At 41.4% G+C, this 12,399-nt stretch overlaps 1 protein-coding gene across 3 annotated transcripts; it reads left to right on the top strand.

The window, feature by feature from the left end:
• Positions 1–130: 130 nt before the first annotated feature.
• On the top strand, positions 131–8,995 carry crls1 (cardiolipin synthase 1). Of its 3 annotated transcripts, XM_081616308.1 has the most exons (8): positions 131–262; positions 607–712; positions 3,594–3,731; positions 4,628–4,757; positions 4,872–4,957; positions 5,677–5,745; positions 5,931–6,022; positions 8,398–8,995. In XM_081616308.1, exons 3-8 carry the CDS (start codon positions 3,630–3,632, stop codon positions 8,489–8,491), a joined length of 573 nt encoding a protein of 190 aa, XP_081472434.1. In that variant the 5' UTR covers positions 131–262; positions 607–712; positions 3,594–3,629; the 3' UTR covers positions 8,492–8,995. The 3 variants fall into 3 exon arrangements, with proteins under 3 accessions (XP_081472434.1, XP_081472432.1, XP_008427293.2); XM_081616306.1 differs by having other exon boundaries at positions 133–712; XM_008429071.3 differs by lacking the exons at positions 131–262; positions 607–712 and adding an exon at positions 2,404–2,537.
• The last annotated feature ends 3,404 nt before the right edge of the window (positions 8,996–12,399 follow it).

Raw genomic sequence — 12,399 nt, 5'->3', positions numbered from 1 at the left:
TTGAAAGTCGAAATTATGACTTCCTGTTGGACTTTTATTTTTTCTTTCATGGCGAAAATGGGCTTCCATAATATAATACAGTCTCAGATTGAGCAGAATAAAGGAACTTTTTTCTGAAACTATTTTGAAACCCACCTATGTTTTACGACATCTTGTGCCGTATGTGTTTCCGGTAACATGGCAGCCTTGCTTCCCTCGCAGGGTTGCCATCAGGATCAGTAACCCACGATGAGCACGCGGGGAAACGACACACGGGCAGCCGGTCAGTAATGCGAGCCTCTCGAAGATGATAACGACGTGTTTGAGCCGGCTTTCCGCTTCACTGTTTCTCAAGGCAGCGAGTGTTCCTAAGCGCTGCCCGGGTGTGTGTCGGCTTGCGTCCCCAATATGGCGACTCGGACAGCCACCTGCCACCGTGAGCGTGAGGCTCACACGGCCTCGACTTAGTGGCTCGTGGCTCTTCAAACTCAAATGGACGGACTGTGGGGGTTCGCGCTCGAGCCTCCATCGAGTGAAAATGTTTGGACTCGCGGAGGGATCTGTGCTTGTGCAACCAAGAGGTCTTGAAAGGTCAGCGGCCGTTTTGAGACCGTTGTTTCTCCCCAGAGTTCGAGGACTTTGCAGCAGGAAGACAGAGAAGGCGTCTGACAAGTCCACAGCAGCGGACAGGGACACGGTACCGGGACAAGGACTGTTCAAATTCAAAGAACTGGTGAGTCCGAACAGGGATAGAGGCAGCCATAGCTGTTAACCCTCCAACTCGGTGGTCCCCAAACTACGGCCCGCGGGCCGGATCCGGCCCGCCTCCACATTTGGTCCGGCCCCCTGAACAATACCAGAGAGCATTTAGATTTTTTTTCATAGACCATATTTTCCGGACCATAAGCCGCTACTTTTTTCCTAAGCTTTGAACCTTGCAAGGGCTTATAGCCCAGTGTGGCTTATATGTGAATTTTTCTTCAACCACCAGGGGGCTCTTTAGCAGGAAGTGAATCATTGGAAGTCAAAATTGGAAATAAAAGAAGAAAGCTCCAATTAAAACGGAATTAGGTTTTAATAGGGAATTAAAATTTAAATAATAATTAAATAATACTCTGATCATTATGAGAATTTGAGGTATAGATATTAGGATCCAATAGATGGCAGTAGTGTAACAATAACGGATGCAAGCTGCCGTTGAAATCTAAAGAAAGCAGTAGAAGGAGAACAAGGAGCCCATTTTCATTTAGCACATGCTAGTAGCAACATGCAGGATCAGCACTTTTACTTAGTTACCGTTTTGGGTGTCCGCCCCCCTCTGCTGCTGCATCATTGTGGAAAACCTAGAGCGGCAGAGATATCTGCTGCTTATAGTCTGGAAAATATGGTATTTATTTCATAAATAGTGTTATTTTCTGGATTTTTTCTGTGAAGAACCCAAAGAGGGTTATTTGATTGTGCTTTCTGGAAAACAATACATTTTTACATTTAGGCACTCCTGCAATCGTCACACTTTTTCTGTTCCAAACTGACTCCGGCCCCCAGCAGAGAAGGGAAAAGTTATGTGGCCCACAGGAAAAAGTTTGGGGACCCCTGGTCCAACTGGTCAGAGGGCTGCAGCTTCCCACACAGACATACAGTTCAACCAAGGTCACTAAAAAGGATAGGTGGCATGGTGATGCTAATATTACAGTTCCTTTTTACCGTATTAACAATTTAATCAGTTACCGTACTTGTAGAATAGCGGACGTAAGTTTAGGTGTATAAGCATATTTTCCCACAGCAGAAAGACAAAGCATTATAATTCAATTCAGTTTATTTACATGGCACAAATTTACAACAAATGTCTCAAATCACTTTGGAAAAACAAAACTATTCAATCACATACTTTCAAATTGATCCTATCAAACACTGCAATATTGAATTATTCCGAGTAGTTTAAAAAAAGTTTCCCAGCTAATTGTATGGAGTCATGTCAGGATATTTGAACTAATCTGCATATTGGCAATAAAATAACACTTTTTATTGACCTTATCACAAGGTCTGGACTGTTCATGATTAAAAATGTTAACAGTGTATGGCAGACTTTATTGTTATATTTAGCAACATTTCTGACCAAAAACAACCAGAATCGACAGGTCAGGCTTCGGTGACCAGTGCAACCCTACTGTCTGTGTGGAGTTTGCATGCAGGGGTTCTCCAGACACTCTGGCTTCCTCCCACTGCACAGAAACAAATTATTTCTCAGATTGTGTGGCTTCGCGATAAAACAATCTGTTGACCTGGATTGTTTTGGAGAACTTGACCTTGCTTGCAGCATATCTGTCGCCTTTCAGCCCAGATCATGTCTATTGTAAAAAAATAAAAAATAAAGTCTCCAGATAGGCTTGAGTTATAAATCACCCTTGAAACGCACTGAGTGCAGACTCCTCTCTGGAAGAGAATCCTCAGAAGAAGTGCAGACCTGAAGCTGAATGTTTGATGACCTCAGCATGACCTTTCAGAAACAATTGAGGACAACAGAGCGGATTTCATCCATCGAATTCTTCAGACCCAAGGTGTTGGAGTCATTCTGGTTTAGTCTGCTGTTCTAATCATCATTTTATTGATTATTTTGAACATCTTCGTTTAGCAATATTTGTTAAAAGCAGATTTTCTTTGACTGACTGCAGTGAGAGATTTTAATGTCACAAAACTCTGGAGTCTTATTGTGGAGCTTGATTCCTGTTTGACAGCCTGTCTCTGAATACTGTGATCTTAAGCCAGACTTGAAGAAGACAACCTACATCTCTATTTGTTGCTCTTTTTGACAATATGTTTAAGTCGATAGATACTCTCCTGCTTAAAATTCTAGGTAAATCTAGAGTTCATATTTCTGCAAGAAGTGGGGTTAAAGGTCAGCAGCAACCAGCATTTCATTTGGTTTACCAGAACAGTTTGAAGAAAAACTTTTGTGAGAATTGTGTATTTTTCTCTTTGTAGGCAGAGCCGCAAATATTTTAAAGTGACAATTAGGAGGTGCACCGGTTGCAGTAAAAATGTAAAAATCCTGACCTGCTGATACCAATGTTTTTAAATTGTTTTGTCTGAGAAGTTGCTAAATTAAGCGACATAGTGGCTGATTATGAGACCTTTGTGCTGCTAGATCAGTTTCAGAGGTAGACAAAGACTTCTCCTGTCAGTTAGGTTGTGTTGTTGTGTTTTTCTTCTTGTATAAAAGCAGGACAAGCAGTGACCTCCCCATCACATGTATGTCTAATGTACAGAGTCTGAACCTTTTGCTCTGCGCTCCCACTGCTTTAACAGTCCACTAGAAGTTCTACTGATGTTAAAGTTATTAGATTTTAGAGTTATGTTTTGTGTTGGTCGGTGACATTAACTTGCCCCTTTAAATGTCATTTCCTCAAGTCAAAACAACCTCAATTAAAAAGAAACAAAAAACTTTTGTAACAGAAAATGATAAAGATAAAATCTGTTCCCTCCACACCCCACGGATAAGCCATAGATACGCGGACAGACGAGATTTGCTCCAGGAAGAGCTTTGATGATTTTTAAAAAAATGTCCCGTTAACTTCCAGCTGTAACCCGTTTGTAACCTCTTCCTCTCTCTGCAGTATGAGAACCCATGGACAATCCCCAACCTGCTGTGTATGTGTCGGATTCTGCTGGCTCCATATCTGGGTTATCTGATCACCCAGCAGCACTTTGACCTCAGCCTGGGTCTGTTTACTTTGGCAGGAGCCACTGACCTGGTAAAGCTTTTCATAGTTTATCTTTTTACTAATTTGTCTTATTTATGCCAGTGAAAGTGAAAGATTTAAAAAAAATGTATAGTTCTGTGTGAAATTAAAACTGTGAAATTGCTTGATTTTGACTCGCTCTTTCATGTTCCAGTTCAATTCAAAAATACTTCATTTATCTCAAAGAAAATTAAACGTTAATTAAAATCATTAAGAGAGTCATTGTGGGTGGTGATGCTTTGGGCAGGAAGGATTCCCAGTAGCAGTCAGTCTTGCAACAAATCTAAATCGACCTCTGTTGCTGTATGACAGTTTCATGGATGTTATGAAATGCTAACAGCTCAATATTCAGGCAGCAGAGATTATATTGAAGAGCAACATGTACTAGATGACATCATCAGTTGTTAGCTAGCTATGCTAATGTGTCCAGATTCAGCGGTAGGACAATGAAGCTGGGTTTTCTCAGGTAGGGAGGGTGAAAAAGAAGGAAAGGGAAGGTTGCGTCCAATTAGTTCAACTTTTTTAAAACGCCATGTTATGACAAAAATAAAGCTTAAAAAATGTGCAACTTTTTGAAAAAGGTGCTGCAAAATCAGTCATTCTAGGTTGCAATAACCACACACAAAAAAAAACATCGCAACATCCCGGAGGGACTGACTAAACCTCGTTTGTTTATTGTTGCTGCTCCTCTTTAAATCTCTGTTTTTATCTGAAAATAAAAATTAAGAACAAAAGTCCTTCCAGCTTCACAGCATCCAAAACCACAGGGAATAAATGTCCAACGAAAGGGATGAAGAAATCATTCAAACAGAACCCGTCTGACAACACGCAGTGTGTTCATTTGTTTGGCCAATCAGAACCCTGAAGCTTGTCTCCGTGTCCCGTCTTTGTCCCTGTGTCTCCTCCAGCTGGATGGCTTCATTGCCAGAACGTGGCCCAATCAGAAGTCGGCCTTGGGCAGCGCTCTGGATCCGCTGGCCGACAAGATCCTCATCAGTGTTTTATATGTGAGTCTCACCTACGCCGAACTTATCCCAGGTATTAAACTCAGCAGGCCCCGGCTCTGCTTTCTGTCTCTCGCTGTTATTCACTAACAGTCCAAGAATCTGTGTGGGAGCCGCAACGAATCTAACCGGCTGTGTTTTGTTTCAGCTCCGCTGACGGCTTTAGTGATTTTTCGAGACATTGGTTTGATAGCCGCCGTCTTCTGGGTCAGATACAAGACCGTTCCTCCACCGGTGAGAAATGCTGGGAACATGGGTGCAAATGGTCTGGTTCTGACAAACTGTTCTATCAAACGCTCCTGGAAAGTCAATGGAGCCTCAACAGTTTCAGCTGGTTTGAATTATACTGATTGATGTACCATGGTGTATTGAACCATTGTAGACAAAATTATTTTTTGTCTTTTTTGTCATATTTACACCAAAAAAAGTTTTGAGAACTTTGAGAATGATCTCAGAAATTTTCAACAAAGAATTGTGAAATTTCAGAGCTCTGAATGTCTAAAATTTGCAAGAAAAAAATTGGAGATTAACCTCAGACATTTTCTAGAAAGTAAATTTCTGAGTTTTCAAAGTCAAATTTGAAATTAAATGTTGATATTAAACTCAGAAATATTCTAGAAAAAGCTAAAAAAAAAAAAAATTCAGAGTTTTAAAAACTCTAACACTTCCTAGAAAGACTTCAATTTTGAGAATAATTTCAGAACTGTTGTAGAAAAAAATGTGGAAATTTAGATTTTTGAGATTAATCTCAGTTTTTGGAAGTTTTCAACTTTTCAAACTTCAAAATTTCCTTCTTGTTTGTTTAGAAAATACTTGGATGAATCTCAAAATTTGAGGATTTTGTGGCAGAAATTAACTTTTTTTTATCTACAATGACCCTTATATGTCAATGTGCTTCATTATTGTTACTTTTTTTTTTTTTTTTTACAAATGTTCTCTCTTGTGTTGTCCAGGTGACCCTCAGTAAGTTTTTTAACCCCTGCTACACTACAGCCCAGCTAAAGCCCACACTGTTCAGCAAGGTGAGATCTACTTTTAAATCTTTTTATCTAACCTGAGAGAAAAACCATTAACTCTGAAACTGTGTTCACTCTGTTTTCCTTCTTATTCACGGAAACCTAAAAATGTTGCTGAACCTGGAACAAACTTTTCATTTCTACTTCATAAAGATGACCTTGACTGAAAATGTGCATAATTGTTTGTTCAGGTGAACACGGCCATCCAGCTGTTCCTGGTTGCCGCCTCTCTGGCTGCTCCGGTCTTCCACTATACGGACAGCGTCCTGCTGCAGGGTTTATGGTAAACATCACATGACCTCTGCAGACGTCCCTTTGAATTTTTATCCTCTCCTCCCTTTCCTTAGAAGAAACTACTAAAACCAGCAACAAATGAGCAGAAACAACTCCTCCTGTGTCTGGCACATAAATGCTGCTGGTTCAGATCATTTTGACGTGGACCAAATGGGGAGCTAGAATAAAAGCCTAAATTACTGCAGCCATTTATGTTACATAGTAGCCTATATTTTTAAATAAACTTTATTTTTCCCAAAACCACAAATGTTTAAACTTTTCTCTCAAAATTGATATCTCCTGTATTATTTTGAACATTTTAATAACATAATTTTTATAATATTGCAGGACCTGATCTTGTTACATTTGATGTGGCATCATGTGTCTTCATTGTGTCTGGAACTGTGCAGATGTTCCCAGATGTTCATTTGAGTTTTTTTGTGGATTTTAAGTAGGAAGCATCACCACTAAGGGGGGATTTAGGCCTGTCACGATAACAAATTTTGCTGGACCATTAATTGTCTAAAAACATTATTGCGATAAACGATAATATTGTTTCAAGACCTTTTGACACTGATTTAATGGAAATGAAGTAATAATACATGCGATTTCCTGATATTTATTTTCAAAATAACACGTAACACTGAAACTGATAAACTAAATAAACAAAACAACCAAAAACAAAAATAAAATGGATTCTCAGTTACATGAACAAAAAACCTACTTGAATAAAAACTAAACAGCATAAAGCCAAAGTGGAAATAAATACTGCATTCAACCAAAAGAGTGCAGATTATAAAGTCTATACTATATTGTCCTTCAGTAATCACTAGATTTAAATAGAGAAAACCGGCACATCCCACTACCTAATGCAGTAGTTAATACTACACCATTTTTTGGCCCCATTCTCCCCTTATGACAATCTTGGATCGTTGGCCGATCTAACCGATCATCCTGCAGTGTGTGGTGTGCAACCCGAAGTTCAGCAGACATTGGAGATGATATGTGGAAACAACATTAATGTTTATCCAACATTTTGTGCAAAGAATATAGAAATGATAAGGAGAGGAGTTGGAGCCAAATTGCTACTGCAGTTAATAAACCCGGTAACTTTTCAGCTGTTCTTCTTAACGTGACATAAATAGTTTATAATGATTTTCATTCAGTCAGGACTTTACTGACTCTAGCCACATGCATCACAGGTAGATTCTAGTAAAGCATTGATTAATGCCTGGTTTTAAAATTAGTTAACTGGACTTGTAGCCATTATTTTGGGCCCATGTGGCTGGACACCACACGGCACGATGAACCCGATCATGCCGTGTGGCTATGGATTTCATAGCCGACAGAAATCCATAGACGGATTTCTGTCGGCTAGTGTGTCTCTCACGGTTTGAAAATGGGCCGACAACTCGTGTAATGTGTGCTGGACATTACACTAAGGAAATGAGGAAGGGAGGGTCAGTGTAGAGCACCGGAGCTGAGCCGTTTTTCAATCAGTGTCATCAACAGAAAGAAAAAAGGCCGGAAGAGACGATAAAGACGATAATTAAAATGAGGTCGATAGGTTTAATTTATCGTTCGATTAATCGATTTATCGATTTATCGCGACAGGCCTAGGTGGGTCCATAAATCAGCTTAAATTTTTATGCATTTAGTTGATCGAGTGATGCGTCCATATGAAGCTGATCTTATCCTCCTGCACAAAAGTCTGAAAATCAGCCCCCGGCCGGTTAGGGTTAGGTGGGTCTGACTGGCAGACCCACCTAACAATATTCCCCACTGTTGTCAACTTTTAGCGACTTTTTAAAATTAGAAATCGGTTTTGACCAAACTCAGAATCTACAAGTTTGTTTTTTTAAAGATTAGCCAAAAAACTACAATCGGTGCGCCCTTACTCCACCACTAATGTGTAACATAAAGAGTTGGTCAAATAGGTACAGAATTGGATTCAGATTAGTTTCATGACGACGACATAAATACAGAGGTAAAAATATGAAAATAATGACTAATACAGAGCAAACTGAGAACTATCAAACTATTTTTTCTTGTCTCTGTAGAGCTTCAGGCTGAATTGTATTCAAATATAATTAAGGTTGCAGCTTTGTGGAGGAGGTATTTTAATAGAATATAAGTTTATTAAAAATCAAAATAAGTTTTTTTTCCATAAAAAAAAATTCTAACATGCATTTTGTTTCCCACTTCAATCTATAACACTGTTTTCCTGGCACTACCACTAGGGGCAGTAGTGTATCAGCTGAACAATTGAGTATAACAGGTGTTTAATGAATCCTCTCCATTGTTCGAGTTTTTGATTTGAAAAACTCATCTAGCCAGACGAAAGCTGTGATTTTAACTAAAACTATCGTCTTTATGATTCTGCAGGTATGTAACAGCTGTGACCACAGCAGCATCAGGCTACAGCTACTGGCATTACGGCCGCAAGACTGTTAAGGTGTTGAACACCAGATCTCCCTGACGCCACCCCCGTCCCGGGATGCTCCCCCTCTCCCCAGACGCTCGTAGGAATAAAAAGAAAACCGAAGAAGCTTCTGCAGGGGGGCGCTCATCAGCCGCAGCGAATGTAGAACAGACAGGCAGATGGACCGTCGCCAGGAGCTCTGAAGACAAGTAGCTGTGACAAGCCTTCATGGGTCACCATGGCGATGACGCATGCAGGGGGAAAACAAGTGAAGCCACAGATGGTTTCATTGCAGAGATCCTGAGACAGCAGCTCTGCCAGCGGGCGCGTCCAGAGCTGCATGCATGGAGGGGAAAAAAACTGCAAACATAAATAAAAATATTTCCTCCACCCACGTCAGGAGCCGTACATGGCAACCTCAAGCCCTGAGCTGCCAGGTTCTTCTTCCTGGTTTTATTTCTTACAGTCAGTCAGATGCAACGTCCACCGAATCATTGTCTCATCAACCTGAATTTTTGTAAGCCAATGATTTCTGAATAAACAAAACAAATAGAAAATCTGCTTTGGTGTGTCTGTGATTTGATTGGATGAGCAAAACCAAAGTTTAATCTGCTAAAACAGAAATCTGACATCTGATCCGTTTAGTGGAGTTTTAATCAAAGTCGGTGAAAAGCAAAGACGTCCAAGGAGGGGTTCCTAAGCTGCTGCGTCACAAACCTAAATGAGCCAGATTACTTATAACAGTACAGCCTTTAATTAGTGATAGTATCTAATGGTCATTAACATTTTAATTTAATCAACTTCTTGTTTTGAAGGAGCACTATGGTGTAAAATCAACTTTCAGAGCTTTACATCATGTTATATTCTATTACCTCATCCAAAACATACCTGTAGTCCTGATTTGATTATTTGATGCATGTGAGAAATCCTTTAAACTCCATAGCAACCGCTATGCAAAACTAGTCGGACCTGGATCTGCCTTAAAGGACGATGCTTGTTCTCTGAGCTGCAGTTTCCAAGCTTCCACTGCCAACTCCCCCACTCAGCTCCTTCAGACTAGCAGCAGAAATGAGCAAACACCTGATGAAACTATGCATGTGTTGAGCTCATTATATGAGCTACTTCTAAGTGCAATGCTGGTAAAAATGTTAAAGGGTTAATGGAGCGATGTGAGATGTATATTAAAAAAATAATTGGCTGTTCCTAGAACTGCACATTTCTGGACTGAGATGTCTGATGTTGTTCCTGTTTTAGCCACTGCTCCAGTTTGGGGGTGACTGCCCCGAGGGCCCCGATGACCACAGGCACCACTGTGGTCTTCACCTTCCAGGTCTTTTCCAGTTCCTCTCTGAGGCCCTGGTATTTCTCCAGTTTCTCCTTTTTCCTGATGTTGTAGTCACTTGGTATTGCTACATCCACCACAACGGCTTTCCTCTGTTCTTTATCCACCACCACAATGTCCGGTTGGTTCTCCATCACCATCTTGTCTGTCTGGATCTGGAAGTCCCACAGGATCTTAGCTCGGTCATTCTCCACCACCTTTGGTCCTCACTTTGATCTCGGGGCTTCCAGTCCATATTCTGCACAGATGTTCCTGTACACTATGCCCGCCACTTGGTTATGTCGTTCCATGTATGCTTTCCCTGCCAGCATCTTGCACCCTGCTGTTATGTGCTGGACTGTCTCAGGGGCCTCCTTGCACAAGCTACACCTTGGGTCTTGTCTGGTGTGGTAGATCTGAGCCTCTATTGCTCTGGTGTTTAGGGTCTGTTCCTGGGCGGCCAGGATGAGAGCCTCTGTGCTGTCCTTGAGTCCAGCTTTCTCCAGCCATTGGTAGGATTTCCTGACATCAGCCACTTCAGTTATTTGTCGGTGGTACATCCCATGTAGGGGCTTGTCCTCCCATGATGGTACCTCCAGCACCTCGTCCTCTGTTCCCCATTGCCTGAGACATTCGCTGAGCACATCGTCCGTTGAGGCTTTGTCCTTGATGTATTTATGGATCTTGGATGTTTCATCCTGGACAGTGGCTCTCACACTCACTAGTCCTCTGCCTCCTTCCTTACGGCTCGTGTACAGTCTCAGGGTGCTGGATTTGGGGTGGAACCCTCCATGCATGGTTAGTAGCTTCCAAGTCTTAACATCTGTGGTCTTTATCTCCTCCATTGGCCAGCTAATTATTCCGGCAGGGTATCTGATTACAGGTAAGGCATAGCTGTTTATTGCACGGATCTTGTTCTTGCCAGTGAGCCGGCTTCTCAGGACTTGCCTTATTCGTTGGAGGTATTTGGCTGTGGCTCCTTTCCTTGTGACCTCATCAAGGTTGCCATTTGCTTGTGGTATTCCCAGGTACTTGTAGCTGTGCTCTATGTCTGCTATTGTTCCTTCTGGGAGTGAGACCCCTTCTGTGTGGACGACCTTCCCTCTCTTTGTAACCATCCGACCACACTTCTCTAGTCCGAATGACATCCCAATGTCAGTGCTGTAGATCCTGGTGGTGTGGATCAGTGAGTCGATGTCTCGCTCGCTCTTGGCGTATAGCGTGATGTCATCCATGTAGAGGAGGTGACTGATTGTGGCCCCATTCTTGAGTCGGTATCCGTAGCCAGAGGGGTTCAGGCCTATGCAGAACAGCAGTGGGGACAGAGCATCTCCTTGGTATATGCCACATGTGATGGACACTTGTGCAAGTGGTTTGCAGTTGGCTTCAAGGGTGGTTTTCCACAGCCCCATCGAGTTTGCAGTGAAGGCTCTTAGAGTCCTGTTGATGCTGTACATCTCTAAGCATTCAATGATCCAAGTGTGTGGCATTGAGTCACAGGCTTTCTTGTAATCAATCCAAGCGGTACACAGGTTGGTGTGTTGGGTTTTGCAGTCTCGGGCGTCTGTGTGGTCTACAAGGAGTTGGTGTTTGGCTCCTCTGCTATTTATGCCTATGCCCTTCTGTGCCTTGCTCATGTATTTATCCATGTGCCCGCTTATCTTAGCCGCTATGATGCCTGACATGAGCTTCCATGTTGTAGAGAGACAGGTTATTGGCCGATAGTTGGATGGGACTGAACCCTTCGAGGGTTCCTTCTGGATGAGGATTGTGCGCCCTTCAGTTAACCATTCAGGGTAAGTCCCATTTTGTAGCAGCTGGTTCAGTTTAGTTGCCAGTCGCTCATGGCACATAGCATTTTTATAATAACTGAAGGTAACATAGTTACTTGATTGTGCTATAAAATCGTACTGCTTGGAAAACAATACTGCTCCTTGAGAATTTTTATACTTTTAGATTAAAAAACATAATTCACGCTGTTTTGGGAGAGCCAGAAGTTTTATCTCCTCTTGATTGTGTAAATGTTTGCTTCTTAATGAGGTTTTTAATCATTTTTGTTTTTAATTTAGTGAATTGTAGGTAAATCATGTTAGATTTCAGCCGGTCTGGAAATGAAAAATCTGGAGTGCAGCTTATTTCCCTGCTCTTTGCTGGAGTCTTTGGGCCACAGAGAGCTTTTTTGTTTTGTTTTTCATAAACACTCCTCTAGTGCTTCCTATAACCCCCTCTAGGACAATTGGGAAGTCGGAAATGAGGATGTGTCACATTTTCAATTTGGTTGGGTGTTTTTTTCCCCCCAGCATTTGTCTGCACCAGTAGCGCCTGCAGCTGTGCGCACTGTGCTTACCTTGAGATTTTCCTATAAGTAAAGGAAAAAATGTTATTGAATCTTTTTATTATCTAACAATCCTTGCTATAAGCCAGTTTTTCTCAAACTTTTTCAGGCTGAGAACCAATAATTGACCAATTTATGCATATATTTCTTTGACTTTTGCTTTTATCATTCTACTTTGAAGATTGCAAGACTTAAAAACCAACACAGTCAATGTCTTTGATTATTCCTTATTTTTTTTCATTTTGTGATATTTGTCTTTGTGTTAAAGATGTAGTTCCGTCACCTGGTTGACCGACAATGATATCTTCC

The sequence above is a fragment of the Poecilia reticulata genome, chromosome 15 (genome assembly GCF_904066995.2).
Source record: "Poecilia reticulata chromosome 15, P_reticulata-male-v2, whole genome shotgun sequence".
In the NCBI taxonomy this organism is placed as follows: domain Eukaryota; kingdom Metazoa; phylum Chordata; class Actinopteri; order Cyprinodontiformes; family Poeciliidae; genus Poecilia; species Poecilia reticulata.
Note: the sequence above shows the minus strand (reverse complement) of the source record. Positions and strands in the feature narration are given on the sequence as shown.

Coding starts and splice junctions, on each gene's coding strand:
- crls1 (XM_081616306.1), top strand. CDS start 287: ATGATAACGACGTGTTTGAGCCGGCTTTCCGCTTCACTGTTTCTCAAG. Junction 713..3,593: donor TGTTCAAATTCAAAGAACTG/GTGAGTCCGAAC, acceptor CTCTCTCTGCAG/TATGAGAACCCATGGACAAT. Junction 4,758..4,871: donor CTACGCCGAACTTATCCCAG/GTATTAAACTCA, acceptor GTTTTGTTTCAG/CTCCGCTGACGGCTTTAGTG.